Source organism: Rana temporaria, chromosome 13, assembly GCF_905171775.1.
Source record: "Rana temporaria chromosome 13, aRanTem1.1, whole genome shotgun sequence".
Taxonomy (NCBI): Eukaryota; Metazoa; Chordata; class Amphibia; order Anura; family Ranidae; genus Rana; species Rana temporaria.
This window is the reverse complement of record NC_053501.1, coordinates 68,415,254-68,437,561: the sequence shown is the minus strand read 5'-3', so window position 1 is coordinate 68,437,561 and position 22,308 is coordinate 68,415,254. Positions and strand designations below refer to the sequence as shown.

Here is a 22,308-nt window from a genome sequence, read left to right as displayed (position 1 = left end):
GCAGCCCTTCCTAGGGCACATGCAACTGCTCAGCCTTCCCGCCATCTCCTCAGCTGCATCATTGCCATGATCATCATATACCTTCATCCATGGGCTCCCTGCTGCCTTCCTTTCCCAGGTCCGAGAGACCTAGTACCTGCAGACATTAGGGCTGCCTACTTGTATGTCTCCATTTTTCCAGCATATTAACACTATCTGCATTTCATGGTGGGCCCATAACAATACCATTTTATTGCGCTTCTATTTGGTCTTTCCACTGCAGTCTTCACCAAGTGCTAGCCCTTGTACTTGCGTTGCTTCATTCACATGGCATCCCCATTAAATAACCTTCCTCTGAGGAAACAATCGGCACAGACTCAATGTCAATGTCAATGTCCATCAGATGTCCATCAGACTGTTCAAACTCTGTTGAAGTTTGGATGCCTCCAGTAGGCAACCCTAGAACCAACTTACAGCTTGGAGTATCTAGGATTTATCTTGAATACTTCTCTGTTCAAGGTTTGCCCTCTATGTTCCCCCTGCATGTTTCCCAGTGACAATGTGGGATCTTAACCTGTTTCTTTCAGTATATCATAAAGTGCCATTGGAACCTTTCCAGGATAGTTCTCTGTCTACTCTCTTTCATAGGGTTGCCGATACCTCTGTGAGGCAAATTTCTGAGTTGGTTGCCTTAAATGTTAAAGAATAAGGATAAGCAGCAAACTGCCAGCCTAATCAACTGTAACCATTAAACGGCCCACCCCACAGCTGCACATAACTAAGTAGCAGGGAACCGGGTGATATTATTTACCTAATATGACCGGCCACATGTCCTGTCCTTATCCTAGACATCCTAAGAAAATTTCCCTCAACTGGCTAGATGTGGTACATGCTCTTCTTTTTTTCTTTTTTTTTTTCTTCACAAGAAAGTGGTACATGCTCTTTGAGTCTATCCTCCCACTACTGCTACCTTTAGACAAATTGATTTTCTTTGACTTATTCCTGAGGGTCCCTTAGGGGATAGCCTACCTCTTGTTCCACCATCTTTAGGTAGATTTGGCAGCTCATCACTCAAGCCTTAAGGACAAGGTTTTCACCCTTTCCTGTGTAAGTGCTAGTTTGTGCTATATAGGCTTTTCAGGGTCAGACATCTTTTTATTTTTAGATTTGCAAGGCTGTCACCTGGTCTTCTGTTCACATGTTCATTAGATTTTATTAGGTGATGTTCAGACTTCATCTGATCCCAGCTTTGGTTGCAAGGTTTTTCTAGCAGCTCTGTAAGCTCTGTTGAGTCTCATCTATTAACCTGTTACTTGTGGGCCTATTAGTGTTTTGTTTGCTCAATTGCTTACATCTCAGGCTGTTTTTTTTATATGTCCCAGTGTTTCAGAATTACTCCGCTAAGTCTAAAATGAACTACTAGGAAAAAATGTTCATTACGGTACACCAGTCCCACCCCTCTGTTCTTGATCCACCCCTATCACTGGTTTTCCATAATGCTAGAGCATGCTAGGAATGAGAGGAGTTATACTAGGCTGTCTCACAGCCAGTGCCAGTGTCCAATCTCCTCCTTAAGGCAGGAGCATAACCCCAGTGTCTCAGAATGACTTCAACCTGTGTCCTTTAATGAACTCCAATAAAAAGATTTTAATAGTCCAAATTTCAGTGTTTTTTTTTTCTTTCCCTCTTTGTAGAATGATTTGGCACCAGAGCTGGACAAACAAACTGTGTACTTGGGTAAGGGGTCTTTACCATTTTCAAATCTTCCAGATGGAACAGAAATAAACATCAGTCTCCCTCTGTCTAAGGTAAGAATATCTCCATTATGTAGGGGCATATGAATATTCACTCTTTGGGTACAATGCATACACATACTTCTCTTCTGATTTTCCAGGAACACATCATAAATATGAACATGAGAAAAGAGGAAAGGTTTGTTTTGAGAACATTTTATTAATAATTGCTGCACACTGTAGATGGTGGTCATAGATTTTCCAAAATTCTGGCTACAGAACAAATCTAACTTGGATGCTACATAGCAAGATGCAAAACGATCAGCATTCCATATGCGTTCATCAAATAGTACATAGGTGTAAGGTCCTCCATTGATTTTATGTAAATATCTAAAGTGCAGCGCAACCAAATGCATATAAACTACCACCATAAATACATAAAACACATTTCATCTCATTATATACTGTAATATGGGTGATTGTTGGCTCAGTGATGGATGCATTTTTCCTCACCAGGGATGTAGTCTTACACAGGGCAGACAGTTTTCCTGACAGGGGTCTGTCTTTACACAGCAGCAACAAGCTGCTCACACTCCACCTTCCATCTTTTGCTGTTCTCACCAGCCCCTCCTTAAATGAGCTGTGTGCACCTGGGCCGGACACAGGGTTGGAGATCCCATCCCACCCAAGACTCTCAGGAATCTCCAAACTACAGAGCACCATCTGGCAAGGAAAATTCCTGAGAAAGCTGCCAGAGCAGTTTTCTCCTCCTAAAACCTATTCTCTGCAGTCAGCAGACATGCAGACTCTGTGTCCATTTTCAACCATAGGGACCGAGCCTTGCTCTGTCACATATCCCCCACCCCCTTTGTTTAAATCCGAGGGGAGGAAAACCTCCACCCACCATTGTAGTATGGACACATCTGTTCTGGTCGTCAGCCCCGTAGGACCAAGCCCTTTTCCGGGTGTTCTTCCAGGTACGTCCCACCCTGAACCTTAAAGTGGTTGTATACTCTTTACAATCACTTTATGCTGCAGGTAAGCATATATTATAGCTTACCTGTAGCTACCCAGGATATCTCCTAAACCTGCACGGTTTAAGAGATATCCCCTATTCCCTGCATGTGCCTATATCATCGGCACATGCGCACTGGTGAAAACATATGTGTGCCGTTGCTTCAGTCCATGTGGCGTTACCGGCGGCTCTGATGTCATCGCAGCTCTGGTTAATCACAGCACCGGTGCTGCGATACCCAGAAGTAAGCACCGGAAGAAATGTCGGTGGCCCGAGGGGGAGACGTGGACCGCTGCGGGGGCTTCGATCTGAGGTACATAATACATATAGAGCTAGTTTGCTATGCATTATGCCTTTTGTCTTGGAGTAACAGCTCTGGTGATTTCAATGCACTTCTTTATTATTCAGTATTGGACCCCAGGCGTCACTCCACGCAAACAGGAGTTTGGGAGTTCTCTACATCATCTCTCTCTCTCACATAAAGAAAGGCGTTGAGCTACTAAGGTTGGACGCATTACAACATGCGACCAGAGCTTAGCGTTTAAAATTATAGCATAGACTTGAAGATTCCAATGCACTCCCATATGCAAGTGATTATCAGTACGGGACCCCAGGCGTCATTCCACACAAACAGGAGTTTGGGGGTTCTCTACATCATATCACTTTAACGTAAAAATGCATTAGGTCACTAAGGGAGTAGGTATGAAATACCTCATCCCTTAGCATAGAAAAGTTAGGGCGAACATGTTCAGTAACTTATGTCAAGCACATAGTAAATAAGAATAGTGATAGCAACTAGTAATTGCATAAGAGAGGCATATATAGCGCAGCTCATTTGAGAGTATATCTTCCTTTAAGATCTTTGCGCAGCAAACACCCAAAACACAACAGTCAGTCCCAAGTAGGAGATGATAGCTAAGAAGCCAGCGTTAAGTACAGTAATTGTTTAACAGCAATATGTGTAGCAGGTCTTCTTAAAGCACTACAAGTAACACAATTTGTACTTATCCGTTTGCAGGGCTTAAGACTTGGGATTCTGTAGCATAGGGTGTCCTGGTGGAAGATATTCTTAAGGTGTCCCAGCATGGCAGTCTGCATCACGCTTCAATCAGGCAGCCATCCACGGTGGCATGGTTTACAGGGTTTAAAGTTTGCTGGTACCTGTAGTTCATTGTAGCCTAGCCGGCTACGGCTGACAATAATAGAACAGTGTGCTGTCTGCACACTGTTCTCTTTATAGGAGCCGGGCAGGTGCAGGGAGAAAACGCCGGTAATCACAGGGCGCACTTCCGCGTTTCAGGTTGGAACGCACGCGGCGACGGGCGATGACGTCATCGCGCGGGCGCCATATGCGTTCCAGCGTGGAACGCATTACAGCGCTGAAAGCGCCTGTTACATATAGTTCCTTATACTCAGCCTTCTCCCTCTTCTCTTGGGGGTCCCTGGGCTTATTCTTTTTTTCTTGGAGGAACTTGGTTATGAAGACAATTTGCGAGCACTGAACTTATTCTCTCTAGAGAAGAGACGCTTGAGAGGGGATATGATTTTCAATTTACAAATACCATATTGGTGAGCCCACAATAGGGATAAAACATTTTCATGGAATGGAGTTTAACAAGACACGTGGCCACTCATCACAATTAGAAGAAAATAGTTTAACCTTAAACTACGTAGAGGGTTTTTTACTGTAAAAAAAACAAGGATGTCGAATTCCCTTCCACAGGCAGTGGTCTCAGCGGGGGGGGGGGGGGGGGGGGGGGGGGCATGGATGGTTTCAAGAATCTATTAGATAAGCACCTGAACGACCACAACATACAGGGATATACAAGGTAATACTGACATATAATCACACACATAGGTTGGACTTGATGGACTTGTCTTTTTTCATCCGCACCTACTATGTAACTTTGTAACATTTTTAGGTGTGGGAACATATGCTGCAACATATATCTTTCTACATGTTGCGCGCACACACACACACTATATTGTCAAAAGTATTGGGATGCCTGCCTTTACATGCACATGGCATCCCAGTCTTAGTCCGTAGGGTTCAATATTGAGTTGGCCCACCCTTTGCAGCTTCAACTCTTCCGGGAAGGCTGTCCACAAGGTTTAGGAGTGTTTCTTTGGGAATGTTTAACCATTCTTCAAGAAAAGCATTTAGGAGGTCAGGCACTGAAGTTGGACGAGAAGACCTGGCTTGCAGTCTCCACTCTAATTCATCCCAAAGGTGTTCTATCAAGATGAGGTCAGGACTCTATGCAGGCCAGTCAAGTTCCTCCACCCAAAACTCGCTCATCCATGTCTTTATGGCATAGCATGTTCATAAGACACACAGAGCAGGGCTTGGCCCAGTCCCCGCTCCCTCCTTACTGGCTGTGATTGACAGCAGCGGGAGCCAATGACTCCCCCTAAAAGCTTGGTAAATCAGCAGACCCAATATTAACCCTTCCCCACCTCGGCAGCCTAGACTCTCTATGTAGCAAGGACCCAACTGGTAGGCATCTGCCTATAAGTATCTCATAATAGGAACTGGAACAAATTTGTCAGATTATAGAAAGTATTATGCATATGACAGCTGCACATAGTGAAATATACAGGCCAGAGTTATAAACCTCAAAATATAACTGGAAATATTATTCTATGATTTGTAACACCATCATGTCTTATTTTCTATCTATTAGCAGTCCTCAGGAACTTGATATCCGTCTTGGATTTGAACTTTCACAAGGGGAGAGAGACTTTCTAGAGAAGAGGAAAAAGATTGTTGCAAAGTCCCTTGAAGAAGTCTTGCAACTTGACCCTGGCTCCCAAGAGGTAGGGTGTTATTCCTAAGTGACACGTTTTTCTAAGCATGCCACATCCTACTGAGCTTACAAAGTCGATCATTCTATTTAAGTTAGCACTGTATATACTGCAGTATGCCACAAACATTTCCACAGATGTATTAGATTCAAAATAAACATTGAGCAAACTGAGTGCACAGAACAAACTATTGAAAGGTTAGAATCCAGATACATCATAATCAGCTTAAATGTCCATACTGTGAACCAAGCTGGTAAACTGAAAAAGTCTATGCCAGAGACAAGGGATGAAGAGTTTGTACTGATTGAAAAACACCCAGGATAGTGCTCTCCTCCACCCAGAGAAGGGGGTAGGTACTCTTACCGGAGACTGTGGACCCACGTGCCAGCGGCAGCGAGTCAACCACGCTTAAGATAGGAGCTGGAACTCTGGTGTAGATCACCGAAAATCTGGAGACAGTAAACCAACGCGTTTCATCCTACGTGACTTCAACTGGGGTATCTATATGGCACGTGGGTCCCTGGAGTATTTTTAGATCAGTACACACTCTTCATCCCTTGTCTCTAGCATAGACTGTATGGACATTTAAGCTGATTATTATGTATCTGGATTCTTATTTGGGACTACCAACTAATTTCCAGCACGTATGCACTTTTGTGCTGTTATTTGTGCTAATCAATTCTTATTTGTTTTAGCACAGATGCACTTTATTATTGGTACACGCAATTATTGATGATCCATATATCTTAAATTTTTTTTTTTACATTAGTTCATATGTATTTCAAACATTAGTTCAGATAGACGAATGTTCATGCATCAACACTTGGCTGTTATTAGCGCTGCACTTTCTACCTATTCACTTATACAATTTTTGTCACATTGTAGTGTCAGCTGCTATACATTTTATATAATTTTTTGGTAAGCGCAGTAATTCCACACATTCCCATTTACAGCTGCAAGTCTTTTTGGGTATGTCCCTTACTGGCTTTGCACATCTAGAGAGTGACATTTTTTCCCATTCTTCTTTGCAAAGTAGCTCAAGCTCTGTCAGGTTGAATGGAGAACAGCAATTTTCAAGTCTTGCCAGAGATTCTCAATTGGATTTAGGTCTGGACTATTTGGCTCCATTCATCTTCCCATTTACTCTGACCAGCTTCACTGTCCCTGCTGAAGAAAAGCATGGTGTGTTCAGAGTGATGTACAGTTTTAGTTTTCCACCACACATATAGCTAGATTCAGGTAGAGTTAGGTCGGCGTATCAGTAGATACGCCGACCTAACTCAGAATCTGCGCCGACCTAAGTTTAAGTGTATTCTCAAACAGAGATACACTTAAACGTATCTAAGATACGACGGCTTGCGCTGTCCTATCTTAGGGTGCAATACTTAGGCTGGCCGCTAGGTGGCGCTTCCATTGCGGTCGGCGTAGAATATGTAAATCACTAGATACGCCTTTTCACGAACGCCCGGCCAACGCAGTACAGATACGCCATTTACGTAACGCTTTATCAGGCCTAAAGTTATTCCAACAAATAGTTGGAATAGTAATGTTAAAGTATGGCCGCCGTTCCCGCTTCGAAATTCGAAAATTTTACGCCATTTGCGTAAGTCGTCCGTGAATAGGGATTTACGTCATTTACGTCCACGTCGAAATCAATAGGCTCGTGCGGCGTACTTAGCCGTAATGCACACTGGGAAATGTAGGCGGATGACGCCGTTCCAAAAAAAACGTCAATCACGTCAGGTCAAAGCATATTATCATAAAACACGCCCCCTCAGCCTATTTTGAATTAGGCGCGCTTGAGCCCGCCGCATTTACACTACGCCGCCGTAAGTTAGGAGGCAAGTACTTTGAGAATACAGTACTTGCCTCTCTGACTTAAGGCTGCGTAGCGTAAATACGATGCGCTACGTCGCCTTAAAGTTGCGGCAAACTACGTGAATCTAGCTAATAGCGTTTTGCTTTTAGGCCAAAAAGTTCAATTTTGGTCCCATCTGACCAGAGCACCTTCTTCCACATGTTTGCTGTGTCCCCCCACATGGTTTCTTGCAAACTATAAACAGGACTTCTTATGGCTTTCTTTCAACAATGGCTTTCTTCTTGCCACTCTTCCATAAAGGCCAGATTTGTGGAGTGCACAACTAATAGTTGATTCTCCCACCTGAGCGTTACCATGGGCATTTTGACTGCTTCTCTGAATAATGCTCTCCTTGCCCAGCCTCTCGGTTTAGTTGGACTGCCATGTCTTGGTAGGTTTGCAGTTGTGCCATACTCTTTCCATTTTCAGATGATGGATTGAACAGTAAGTACTCTGTGAGATGTTCAAAGCTTTAAACTTCTCCACAACTTTATCCCTGCCTGGTGTGTTCCTTGGCCTTCATGATGCTGTTTGTTCTTTAAGGTTCTCTAACAAACCTACGAGGGCTTCACAGAACAGCTGTATTTATACTCAGATTAAATTACACACAGGTGGACTATATTTACTAATCAGGTGACTTCTGAAGGCAATTGGTTCCAATAGATTTTAGTTAGGGGTATCGGAGTAAAGGGAGCTGAATACAAATGCACACCACACTTTTTAGATATTTATTTGTAAAAAAATGTGGAAAAGTTATTTTCCTTCCACTTCACAATTATGTTCCACTTTGTGTTGGTCTATCACATAAAATCCCAATAAAATACATTTATGTGTTTGGTTGTAACTTGACAAAATTTGGAAAATTTCAAGGGGTTTGAAAACTTTTTCAAGGCACTGTCTCTGAAAATATTTCCTCATATATGGGGACTTGCATACATTATTTTGTTTGTGATTTCCTGCACAGATTTTAAGTGTATATTTATTCTCAGGTTCCCATAGTTGCAGTCTTAGGTTCTGGAGGAGGAACACGAGCAATGACCTCATTCTATGGTAGTCTACTAGGCCTTCAAGAACTGAAGCTACTGGACAGCATCACTTACCTATCTGGTGTGTCTGGATCAACTTGGTATGATCGTAAAACATTTAAACTACATTCTGTAATTCTATGGTAAAGCTTAAAGCACTAAAGATTATAGGTCTCTTATAGTAATATGGCTCCTTAATTTATAATTCTATTATTTGTTTCTCAAGGTGCATGTGCACACTTTATGAAGATTCTGATTGGTCACAGAAGGCTCTCCAGGAACCTATTAGCAGAGCAAAAAATTCTGTTACATCAAACAAAGCTGGAGCATTCTCAGCTGATCGACTCAGACATTGCACAAAAGAACTGGTGGCTATAGAGAAGAAAGGACACAAAGTCAACTTCACCGATTTGTGGGGTCTTGTCTTAGAATATTTTCTTCACCAGAAGGTATGAAGCACAATGTTGACTTTTATAATTGAAGAAACTAGTATGATGACAAGAACTGTTAGGTGGTCATTGTCCAGTGACAGATCAGCATTTGGAAGCTGAGGCTTTGTTACGTACCTGGTGGAGATCGAAAATGGAGAGAGTGCTTCTGTTGCACCTCTTGTCCAACACCCCTGGTACTGATGACAGGAAGTGTGAGGACACAGAAAGGCATGAGGGCCAGTGTAGCAGGTAGTGCTAGTTGGGGGTTTGCAGGAAGCAGATAACTGTAGATCACCTAGTAGGAACCAGGAACTAGAACATGGTTATACTTGATTGGCAGACAGGACACAAGCCAAAAGGTCATCAACAGCTGGGCAGTGAGGTACAGGAAAATCAGTCAGGACACAAGCCGGGATCGGTACACAGCCGGACAGAGAGGTACAGGAATGCAAGACTGGAGCAAAGTCAGAGTACAATCAGGCAGGCAGAAAACCAGGGACAGGTCAGGGGCAAGCCGGGTCATACACAGGTAAGCAGGTATGGCAGGTCAAGGCTCGGGTAAAGCAGGAACTAGCTGAAGACCACTCAATAATCCATCCATGTAGAAGTCCAGCTCAAATAGATTTTTGGCGCCAATGCCGGTACTTGTGCGCGGAAACATGCACATATGTTTTCTCCACTTGCTAATACGTTTTCGTTTCCAACATGTACTGAGCTTTTATTACAGGCGTTCAGTTCCTACAGTCCTCAACTGTAAGGCCGCGTACACACGATCAGTCCATCCGAAGAGAACGGTCCGAAGGACCGTTCTCATCGGTTAACTGATGAAGCTGACTGATGGTCTGATGTGCCTACACACCATCAGTTAAAAAAAAAACGATCGAGTCCAACACGGTGACGTAAAACACAACGACGTGCAGAGAAAAATAAAGTTCAATGCTTCCAAGCATGCGTCGACTTGATTCTGAGCATGCGCGGGTTTTAAACCGATGCTTTTGCGCACTAACCATCGGTTTTGACCTATCGGTTAGGCGTCCATCGGTTGAATTTTAAAGCAAGTTCTAAATTTTTGGACCGAAGGATAACTGACCGATGGGGCCCACACACGGTCGGTTTGGACCGATGAAACGGACCTTCAGTCCGTTTCCATCGGTTTTGATCGACCGTGTGTAGGCGGCCTTACCTGTTCGCAACTGCCCAATTCTACAAATTAGAACTGTTTTTTTAAACTAGAAACCACACTTTTGTAGTTTTTAAGAACATTAAAGTGTACTTCAGGGCAAAAAAATAAATATTCAGCACATTTCTGCAATTTATTTATTTTGCCAATGTTTTAACTCTATAAAGACGCTGCAAATACTGAAAAATAGCTGTTGATCAGCCAAAAGCAAACTTGTCTATTAATTTACAGATATGGGCTAAAATTTACAATAAATTCAGCCATGCAAATTTATTTATTTTTGCTAAACTACTGACCCCTTAATTAGGAATTAGGAGGGACAAATTGGGCTTCCTAAGATAACACGGGAAGAGTGAACAGGACACAGGGCAGCTCTGAATTTCTGACAAAACCAACAGGTTTTTGCAGTTATCAAACGCATATTAAAACCGCTTTCAATGGTATATTTGTAATTTGAAGTGGTTGTAAAGTCAGAAGTTTTTTTTATCTTAATGCATTGTATGCATTAGGATAAAAAGCCTTCTGTGTGTAGCAGCCCCCCTCATCCCCCCTAACACTTACCTGAGGTCCCTCTTTGTCCAGCGATGTCCACGAGTGTCTCAGCCATCTGAGATTTCCCCTCCTCATTGGCTGAGACACAGCAGTGCCACTATTGGCCCCCGTTGCAGTCAATCAAAGTCAGCTAGCCAATCAGTGGAGGGGGGTGGGGCCAGGTTGGTACTCCATGTCTCATTGCTGTGGTGGCACTCAACAGGAGGGAGGGGCAAGGATCACAGAAAAAGGAACCCGAGAAGAAGAGGATCTGGGCTGCTCTGTGCAAAACCACTGTTCAGGGCAGGTAAGTATGACATGTTTTTTTTTGGAAAAAAATTACTTTAACAGAATAAAAGGGAGCAAATAAGAGAACTCAATATTTTGGTTAACATATGCTACTCCAACACCAATCAGATATGTTTTTTTTTAAATCTTTTTATTGAAGTTTAACAGTACGGTACAACAAAAAACACAATATTTGTCCTGTTACCCACGCAGGAGAAGTTGGCATTGAAAAGAGGAGCATTAAAGTGATTGTAAAGACTTGTTTTTTTTTTTTTTTTTAATAACAAACATGTTATACTTACCTCCTCTGTGCAGTTGGTTTTGCACAGAGCAGCCTGGATCCTTCTCTTCTCGGGTCCCTCTTTGCTGCTCTAGCCCCTCCCTTCTTCGAGTGCCCCTCAGCCAGCAGCTAGCTACAGGGGGCACCCAAGCTGAGTCAGAGCTCCGTGTATCCATTCAAAAACAGATCCCCGACCTGGCCCTGCCCCCTCTCTCCACTGATTGCCTGACTGTGTTTGATTGACAGCCACAAAGCCAATGGTGACGCTGCTCTGTCTCAGTCAATCAGGAGGAGTGTCATGAATGGCTGAGGGGATCGTGGACATCACTGGAGAGAGATGGGGCTCAGGTAGGTAATTAGAGGGAGGCTGCTACACACAGAAGGCTTTCTTTATCGTACATCACGGGACACAGAGCGGCATTCATTACTATATGGGTTATATGGAGTACCTTCAGGTGTAGACACTGGCAATCTCAAACAGGAAATGCCCCTCCCTATATAACCCCCTCCCATAGGAGGAGTACCTCAGTTTTTCCGCCAGTGTCTTAGGTGTTAGTCATGGTTTAGCTTGCCTCCACATCCTTGGGATTAGGTGAGCTAACCGGTTCTGTCCAAAAAAGCCTCAGCGCTAAAGTGGTCAGTAACCGGACCCCAAACCCTTGGGGTATAGCCCATAATGCTTTTCTTTTAGAGAGCTGGACCCTGGGCCCAGAACTTAGAAACCTTTGGGTGCCTAATGTTTCTGTTGCCAGAGTGCTATATGGGCCCAGGACAGTGGATCCTTCATAGGAACCCAGGGCCTGAAGGTCTAGACATCCCCACCGAGATGGGGGAAGATTGGGCCTCTTGCTTGGCAAAGTCCTGCGGCATGGAGCAGGTAAGTGAGGGGAAAAACTTGCGGAACTTGGTTCTTAGCAGGTTTTTTCTGGGGGGTCACAGGGGACATGCCTAAAGTTATGCACTGCATCTGGCAAACTAGTCACATATCATAAAGATAGGATGGCTCTATATGTATTATTCCCCATAAGATGTGACCTCCCTTGTAGTGTTGGAAAAGCATTGAGTGGGGCCTGTGATATAAAAGTATATGTGTGTGTCAGAGAGCTGTGCTTACCTGCAAGCCTCCAGGCGATGCTCCATTCAGTCTTCCTCCTCACGGCCTGCAAAGCAGGCAAAACGCCGACCTCCTCATGGTTCCAGGCTGCAGGCTGCAGTTTGCTGGAGCAGAGAGGTCCCTTCCTCCCAACCCCACCCCCCCCCTGTCGGGAGGGGCATTTCCTGTTTGAGATTGCTGGGGGGGAAGGGCGGGTCAGTGGCTTAAGGAAGGGGCGGCCCTTCCTTGTTTGTTCCATATAGCTCATTCAATACTTTGGAACTGAGGAGGAAAGACCAGAACGGCAAGCACGGGGCGCCGAGGACACACAGTGGCCAGAAAGAATATTGCAGTCTTCAGAAAGACTGTTTTCAAGCCTAGGAATAGGCTGTTTCTTTTCCATCTCATAGTTTTTCTTGCAATACTACTCAGGGGGACAGAATGTTTTTTCTTTCCTAGATTTGAAAAAAAAAAAAAAAAAAAATTTTTTTTTTGAAGAAAAAAAAAAAAAAAAAAAAAAAAAGTGTCATCTAGGGGAGAGGAAGCATTTTTTATCCCCCAAACAGGTGTTTGGGCATTTAACTATTTATAAGTCCCAGGTACCAATAAGTAGCAGGTGTACCTCGGTATTGTACCATGGCATCAAAAAACAAGGGTACAAGAGGTGGGGATTCCCCCAGAGAGTCTGAGGTCTCGGACAATGCTATGCCGCTGCTTTCCCCACAGGGAGCCTTGGGGCCATCGGGATCTGGGGCTGGAGCTGACGCGGGTCAGTCCAACCCTAAGATGGTCACGGAGGAGGTATTACTCACCTCTTTAAAAGAGATGCAGAAAAGCATGGGTAAAATGATAGCCGCAGCTATGCGGGGCAGTAAGCGGAATAGATCTCCGTCGCCCGAGCGCGGACCCTCAGAAGAGGAGGTCCTTTCCTCAGGGGAATTGGACGACCTCTTGGACAAGGACCAAGTAGGTTCAGGGATCGAAGATCCGGATACAGAGGAGTCTGGGGCAGTCTCCCTGAGGGAGAGCTGGTGGATTCAAGGATTGTCGGACTTGGTCCATAGGGCATTCAACTTGCCAGTACCAGATCTCCAGGTATCGACGGTTTCAGCTTTGGGCTCACTGAGGGCGCCTCAAAGCAATGCTGTGTTTCCGATCCATCCTCTATTAGAGGGAGTTTTGTTCCAAGATTGGAACAAGCCAGATAAGATCTTCTTACCACCTAAGAAGTTCTCTGTCCTATATCCTATGGAAGAAAATTTTCCAAAAGATGGGCTACTCCTGCAGTGGACGCAGCCATCTCATGTGTTAACAAATCGTTAACATGCCCTGTAGAAAACATACAGGTGTTCAAGGATCCAGTTGATAAGCGCTTGGAAGCACTACTTAAGAACTCCTTCACTACTGCAGGGGCAGTAGTACAGCCAGCTGTGGCTGCGATTGGGGTCGCTCAAGCATTATCGATCAATTTAAGCAGATGCTTAAACTTATTCCTGCCCAGCAGGCAGAAGAATTTTCGGATGTCCCTAAGGCCATATGTTTTACGGTAGACGCAATCAAGGATTCTATCCAGCAAGCGTCACGTTTATCGTTATCCCTTATCCATATGAGAAGACTCTTATGGTTAAAAAGCTGGGAGGCTGAGCCCCCATGCAAGAAGCTCCTGGTAGGGTTCCCCTTCCATGGAGGACGACTCTTCGGAGAAGACCTAGATAAATACATTCAGACCATTTCAAACGGCAAGAGTACTCTCTTGCCAACTAAGAAGAAGGTTCAGGGGCCTGCGTTTAAACGACAGTATTCCCCTGGGCAGGGGCCCTCTAATGCCAAGCAGTATCGACGGCCTCCTGCAAAAGCAAACTTCGGCTTCAACAGCAAATCACAAGGACAGGCTGTTAGAGGCAAAAGGCAGTGGTTTCGCAAACCAGCAAAACCAGCCCCCAAGCCAACCTTATGAAGGGGCGCCCCCACCCACGAAGGTGGGGGAAGGCTGCGACTCTTTTCAGAGATTTGGGAAGCCAGCATTCCCGACGAGTGGGTACGGTCTTCCGTGGCCACAGGCTACAAATTAGATTTCCTAAGGTTTCCTCCTCCTCATTTCCAGGAGTCGAGGATTCCAAACGATCCGCCTCGGATTCCGGCCAGTCCTGGAACAGGGGCTGGGTTTCTACTCCAACCTATTCATCATCCCCAATGGAGATGTCAGGCCAATTTTGGACCTAAAGATGGTAAATGCATATCTAAAGATCCGCTCATTTCGGATGGAATCCGTGCGGTCAGCAGCTGCACACTCCAGAAGGACGACTTCATGGCGTCCATAGACATAAAGGATGCCTACCTTCATGTTCCAATTTATCAGCCACATCAAAGATATCTACGCTTCATGGTGGCTTCGCGTCACTTCCAATTCGTGGCGCTTCCCTTCGGGTTGGCTACGGCCCCCCGGGTGTTCACGAAGGTCCTAGCTCCGATCCTAGCCAAGCTAAGGATCCAAGGGGTCACGATCCTAGCATACCTGGACGACCTCCTAGTCATAGACCACTCGTCTCTCCCGGCTTGGAGCGAGCAGTGGCCCTCACGGTCCAATACCTCGAGAGGTTCGGCTGGGTCCTAAATCGAGAAAAGTCAGCTTTCCAGCCCACAAGGCAGTTGGAATATCTCGGCATGAGATTAGACACAGAACAACAAGGAGTGTTCCTACCTCTGAGGAAGGTAAAAGCCATCAAGGAATTAATCCTACTGGTTCTAAGCAAGAAAGAACCGACTATTCGCCTATGTATGAGGTTACTAGGCAAGATGGTGGCCACGTTCGAGGCGGTACCATACGCCCAGAGCCACACTCGCATCCTACAGGCAGCCATCCTGTCAGCATGGAGCAGAAGGCCACAGGCCTTGGATATCCCGTTGCCGCTCTTATCAAGAGTCCGACAAAGTCTGTGTTGGTGGTTAGACCCTCAGAATCTACTGAAGGGGAAGTCTTTCAGCCCAGTGGCTTGGAAGATAGTGACCACAGACGCCAGCCTGACGGGCTGGGGAGCAATTTTGGATGGTTGCACTCGCCAAGGTACTTGGGCAAAGCCAGAGAAGCAGTTGCCCATCAACATCTTGGAGCTCAGAGCTGCTCGACTAGCCCTCAGGGCTTGGACGTCAAAATTGCAGGGGTTCCCGGTGAGAATTCAATCAGACAATGCCACGGCCGTGGCATACATAAATCACCAAGGGGGAACCAGGAGTCAAGCCGCTCAGAGAGAGGTGAGCTTGATTCTCCTATGGGCAGAGGCGCATGTGCCCTGCATATCGGCAATATTCATTCCAGGAGTGGACAACTTTCAGGCGGACTTCTTAAGCCGCCAGACTCTATGGCCGGGGAATGGTCTCTGCATCCACAAGTCTTTCAAGCACTCTGCCAAAGATGGGGAGTGCCGGACGTGGATATCATGGCATCGAGACTCAACAAGAAACTAGACAGGTTCATATCCCGCTCAAGGGATCCGATGGCCTGCGGAACCGATGCGTTGGTTTGCCCTTGGCATCAGTTCAAACTTCTTTATGCGTTTCCCCCCGCTCCAGTTACTACCCGCCTGCTGCGCAGGATCCGGGTGGAACACATACCAGTCATCCTGGTAGCTCCAGCATGGCCCAGAAGGGCATGGTACTCACTCATCTAAAGATGGTAGTGGGAGACCCTTGGACTCTTCCTCTACGGCCAGACCTGCTATCGCAAGGTCCGATCCTCCACCCTGCCTTACGGCATCTAAATTTGACGGCCTGGAAGCTGAATCCCTGATTCTCAGGGGTAGAGGTCTGTCTCAGAAAGTAGTCTCTACCCTAATCAGAGCCAGGAAACCGGTCTCTAGGGTGATTTATTACAGGGTCTGGAAGGCCTATGTAGGCTGGTGTGAGTCCAAGCGATGGCTTTTCTCGCAAATTTACCATCGATAGAGTATTAAGTTTTCTCCAGCTAGGAGTGGATAAAGGATTGGCATTAAGCACAATCAAAGGACAGATTTCTGCTCTGTCAGTGTGGTTTCAGCGGCCGCTGGCCACCCACTCGCTGGTTAAGACCTTCCTTCAAGGGGTCTTACGTATTAGACCTCCAGTTAAATCCCCGCTTTGTCCGTGGGATTTAAATCTTGTTCTGTCAAGTTTACAGAAACAACCGTTTGAGCCGTTGGCTGAAATTCCTTTGGTTCTACTGACAAGGAAGTTAGTATTTTTGGTTGCCATAGTTTCCGCAAGAAGAGTTTCGGAGCTAGCGGCCTTATCCTGTAAGGAACCATATCTTGTTTTTCATAAGGACAGGGTCGTTCTCCGCCCTCATCCTTCCTTCCTACCGAAGGTCATATCCAGTTTTCATTTGAACCAGGATTGGTATTACCATCCTTCTTCCCTAAAACCTACTTCCAGAAAGGAAGGGTTGCTGCATACCTTGGATATTGTCAGGGCCATGAAGGCCTATCTTAAAGCTACAAAGAAGATCCGGAAAACAGATGTGCTGTTCATTCTACCGGATGGGCCCAAGAAGGGCAGGCAGCTGCAAAGTCCACCATTTCTAGGTGGATTAAGCAATTAATCACTCAGGCCTACGGCTTGAAAGGGTTGCCTCCTCCAGTATCATTAAAGGCTCATCTACTAGAGCCATGGGCGCCTCCTGGGCAGCACACCACCAGATCTCTATGGCTCAAGTTTGCAAGGCGGCAACCCGGTCTTCTGTCCACACGTTTACAAAATTCTACAAGTTGGACGTAAGAAGGAATACTGATACTGCCTTCGGGCAGGCAGTGCTGCAGGCTGCAGTTTGAGACCCTCGGATTCCGGGGGCTCCTCTTTTTGAGTTAAATTTAAAATTTAAAATTATTTTTCTCAACTAAGTTGGATTTATTATGATTTGAGTATATCTCTAAATTAAATCCTTTTGTCTTGGAGATGTTCTCCCTCCCCTCATTGTAAGCATTGCTTTGGGACATCCCATATAGTAATGAATGCCGCTCTGTGTCCCGTGATGTACGATAAAGAAAAAGAGATTTTTAATACAGCTTACCTGTAAAATCTTTTTCTTGGAGTACATCACGGGACACAGAGCTCCCACCCCTCTTTTTTGAGGACCATTTTGGGAGGCATACTGCTTGCTACAAAACTGAGGTACTCCTCCTATGGGAGGGGGTTATATAGGGAGGGGCATTTCCTGTTTGAGATTGCCAGTGTCTACACCTGAAGGTACTCCATATAACCCATATAGTAATGAATGCCGCTCTGTGTCCCGTGATGTACTCCAAGAAAAAGATTTTACAGGTAAGCTGTATTAAAAATCTCTTTTTTTATCGTAATGCATAGAATGCATCAAGCTAAAAAACCTTCTGCCTTTACAACTCCTTTAAGCTCATCTTAGGGTGTTAACCAAAAAAGAGACCAAGATGTAAAACCTGAAAGGATGCTCAAACAACTTTGAACATCTCATGGGCATTGGGCAACAGAACCACAACCATACCATATCAAGAGGAGGCAGTGGAAGGATCTGCCAACCACTTGGACCACACTTTGTCATGTTTGGTCGGGCAGCCACGATTAGTATAAATGTCTTTGTAGAGTGCAAGATTATTATTTATTAGTTGCTTCCAAAAAGAAGTGGACGGGGGGCTCTTCTTCCAGTGCAGGGCAATGGCCTTCCTGGATTAGAAAAGAAGTAGGCTGACAGTCTTTCCCACCCTGGCAGGGATGAGATCATCTACTAGATCCAATATGCAGACTTCTATAGCCAATGGAACCGGGGTTATGACAAATGCATTCATAATGGATAATACATCCTTCCAGAAACAAATCTGCTTTTTACTTAATGAACAATTTGTTTTATTTCAAATATTTTAGGATAATCCAGCCAAACTTTCAGACCAGAAGGAGTGTGTGCAGAAGGGTCAGAATCCTTACCCTATTTATGCAGGAGTCAATGTTCGAGTGAACATCAGTGGAGCAGACTTTGCAGGTAAAGCATGGAATACCGTTGGGTTACATAACAGATCACATGCTGTAGAAGGGGTATTTGCAGACTTTTGCATGTTTACTACTCAGCTCATTAGTTGGGAAGGTTGGGCTCTGCTGCCCTTTTTTCTCACCCAAATGTTTCATCTCAGATCCAGGGGCATGTACTCGCGTAGTTATATTTATGAAATAAAAATGTCCTGATATTCATTAGCACCAGTCAGGTAGCATTATTTTTCTAACTAAGACTAAAAAACAACAGTTGGAATCTGTTTCCATTATGCGGGGCCCCCTGATTCCTCCTGTATTGAATTGTATTGTAACTGTACTGTTTGCCCTCACATTATAAAGCACTACGCAAACTGTTGGCGCTATATAAAACAAAAGAAGAGGAATCTGCTCCAGGTGTGTGCAGTACCTTGATTGGAACCAAGTAGGAGTGCTAGCCCCGGCCCGCCTCCGTAAAAACTTGAGAAAAAGAAGAAATGGCTGCACATCCAAAGTTTCCAAAAGTGCCTTTTATTGCAGACAGTCAAAATACACCAGGGACACCAGGTGTTAGTTACATAGATGCATTTCACACATCTGATCTGTGCTTAATCATAGCTGTTGGCGCTATATAAATATGGGCATCACTTTATCCTAGTTTTCATGTCCTCTCAATGTCCTTGTTAGACTCTTTACTGTTCATTCAATAAATTGCATGAATATTCACTTCTTATCCATTCATGCGCAGATAGATCAAGTAAACAGAAATTTTCCTTTTTTATTCTAGGATATTTTAAGCGAATCTTCACAGATTTGAATGTGTGAACATTCTCAAATCCTTTAGTAAATTGGCTTCAATGTAATAGTTAAATATTATGTTCAAATTTCATTTTTTGCAGAATGGTGTGAATTTACACCACATGAAATTGGATTTCGTAAATATGGAGCCTTCATTCGCACTGAAGACTTTGACAGCGAGTTCTTTATGGGACATCTTATTCAAAGAAGGTCAGAACCCAAACTCTGTTACCTGCAAGGTGAGAAATGTAAATCTGCCTGGATTCACACAATAGTGGTAGAGTACAAATGATAAACCACTTAGAGGCACTGCTTTTCCTCTGCTTTTGGATATATCTATATATCTATCTATCTATCTATCTATCTATCTATATATATATATATATATATATATATATATATATATATATATATATATATATATATATATATATATATATATATATATATAAATTAGCCAGCAGTGCGGGACAAGCTCATTCAGTGTCCAGGGTGAACATGCCAAACTGTGCCCCCCCACCCTGTGTTAGGCATGATCAATCCTCTTACTTACGTCCGATGACCACACCTGATCATTATACCTACATACACAGTGCAGAAGTCAGGATTGGATAAATTGCAAGGTGCAGGAACAGGGACATTTTATGAAAGCAGTTGGCTCATAGGTTGGGCCCGCTTCTAGGGGACAAAAAAGTGTGGTGTGCAGAAAAAATTGGCTGCGGCTTTCACTGTGCTGACTATTGGCCATGGCTTAAAAGGACGAACAGTGCAAGGGTTCAGTAGTAAATGATGCAGAGTTCAGGGGTGGGTTCAGAAGATCCAAAGTTTTTTTTTTATGGTAGGGAGGGTCCACTTCTTTTACTGCTTTACTGCAGAATATCTACAATACTTTAGTGTGCATAAACTGGGGGCTGGTTCACCTAAAGAAATATTAAACCCAAAATCAAAAATGATGATCTGGCCAGTAATACATCCTGTACTAGAGTGCCCACACTCTGGATGTAGAAGCACAGGGGGCAACTTTAAACAGCAGCATTGTTAGGCTGGGTTCACACTACGGTTTTCCCGTCCGTCAGCCGCATACGATTTCAGTATTGAAAACGTACGGGCACGGACGGGAAAACGTATAGATAGACAATGCATTGCAAATCGTATGCACTCAGATGCATCCGGGTGCGTACGATTTGCTGGCAAAACGTTTTTTAAACGTACGCAAAACCGTGTTCAACCACGGTTTTGCGGTCGTTTTTAAAACAGTATGGCAACCGCATACGTTTTCCTTTAACATTAATGTCAATGGAAAACGCACATATGTGCGGTTCCATACGTTCCCGTCCGTTTCAGCCGCATACGGTTTTTCATATAAATCGTATGCGGCTGACGGACGGGAAAACCGTAGTGTGAACCCAGCCTTAGTCTTGAAGGAGGGGAGTGCTAGATGAACTAGCAACAAATTGAAGCCAAACTGTAATCCGTCACAGTGGACAGTTTTTATTCCTTTGGGGACAAAAGTTTTGCCAGTGGTAAATTGTGTCTCCTCTGTGTAACTGACATCTGTAGGACAGTTGGTTGGATCACCAACTGAAAATGAAAGAAAGCCTAAAAAGAAAACAAATGCAGCCGTCGCATCTAAGAATTGGCTGCAATATAATAATTGTTTTCTTTTGGGTTTAATATCGCTTTAATGTCTATTTTACACTTCTGATCCTATTGCTGGTTAGAGCAGAGAAATCATCACCTGAGATTGTTACCATGCTGGCACAAACTGTGGAATGTCCTGTAGGAGCAGGTGAGTAGTTTACCTGTCCTCTCTTGCCAACAACAGGATCATAATTGTGAAATAATGTTTGGTTTGAGTTGAGTAATACTGACAGTTTAAATAGTTAGTACCTTCCTGGTAGTTTCTTGGTTAGTTCAGAACATACTTTACAAGGCTATAGAAAACAGGATCCACCGTTCCACACTTCAGCACACTGGACTCCTGAAATCAAACTGAGAAAGAGAAATCTCTGACTCCCAATAAACTCCATGACATTTGCAGCTTGCTGAAATACAGTGATTCATTCTACAGCTTCTAGAAACTCCCAGCACTGCCCCAGCCTGCACATGTACAGAGCTCTATGCTCACGCCTCAGGACAGCTCCTCTCTGCACATTTCTGTAATGGGCAGGCAGAGGGTGAATGAAGCAGGTCACACAGGAGGGAGATCGTGATAACTGACGCTGCCATGTTCACACATGCAGAACTCAGAGGAAAATAGAACCTTACACATTCATCTGTGTTCCTTCCAGCCGCAAGGGGCGGGGCAAATTGGCACTGTGCTTCATCACCACTATATCATAATTCACTGAAGCGGCAAATAATAAGTTCAGAATGGGAGACAGCTAGGGGTAAGTTGGATAAGCACTGGATCTCCTCCCCATCTCCTCTACAAGTGCTGGATGGATCAGCAAAGACTCACAATGGAACAGTGTTTCTCCACACTCCACAGAATACATTTATGTATCAAATGAAAAGTCCCACTATACTCCTAAAATATAATGAATGTTACCCCTTCTTTCAGTAAACCTGCTCTGTAAAGTACAGGGCAGGTTTATGGCACAGCAAGGTAGTTTGGAAAGCAGAGTAGTCGGGACTCACATGTGAAGAAGACATGTCTGACATCCATCTTCATGCCGGTGGTGAGCGGTGGTGTCTACAAGGCGGGAAGCATTGATCGGGGCTGCTATGTTCTGTTGTCTTCTTGCTCCACCCACCTGTAGAGGAGCTCGGTGACAATGAAATTGATCGTAGCATCATCCTGGAAATTGAATATATAGAAGTCAGGATATTTTGGTCCCCAAAGCAAAATTCTGAGGAGGGGGGGGGGGGGTGGCAATTGGACTATTTCGGGACAGATTTAAAGGGTAAAATCAGATGTAGAAATGCAGAAATAACCCGCTGATTGGCAACACGACGCGAGTCTGTGCCAGACTCATCTCACAGACGCCCTTGTCCTCGAACAACTCACCGCTGTGTCCCATTTTGGGGCACCCCCAGTTCATACCGGGCATACGTGACTTGGCTTTTCGAGATCTAGTCGAGGCGGGATTCCACCAAGCCTCCCTCTTTAGTTCGGGAGGACGATGGAATACTATTGCGGAACTTTCTGACCCCACAGGCCCGTTTCGGTTGGACTTCCTGAGGTCCCACCAACTAAACCATTTCCTTCGCTCCCTGACACCGCCAGCCACCAATGCCCAGCCCCTCACACCACTAGAGGAACTCTGCAAATCCTCAGGTACCACGTCACATACACTCTCCGTAGCCTATAGTCTTATAAATGCTC

At 44.7% G+C, this 22,308-nt stretch overlaps 1 protein-coding gene across 1 annotated transcript in view; it reads left to right on the top strand.

Moving 5' to 3' along the window:
- Positions 1-22,308, top strand: part of LOC120920799 (cytosolic phospholipase A2 zeta-like) — a 94,096-nt gene that overhangs the window by 57,477 nt on the left and 14,311 nt on the right. The window contains exons 9-15 of the mRNA XM_040333111.1: positions 1,674-1,787; positions 1,874-1,911; positions 5,412-5,544; positions 8,380-8,516; positions 8,642-8,864; positions 18,084-18,198; positions 19,082-19,219. Of these exons, the coding sequence (XP_040189045.1) occupies positions 1,674-1,787; positions 1,874-1,911; positions 5,412-5,544; positions 8,380-8,516; positions 8,642-8,864; positions 18,084-18,198; positions 19,082-19,219 (898 nt within the window). The remainder of the gene's footprint in view (positions 1-1,673; positions 1,788-1,873; positions 1,912-5,411; positions 5,545-8,379; positions 8,517-8,641; positions 8,865-18,083; positions 18,199-19,081; positions 19,220-22,308) is intronic.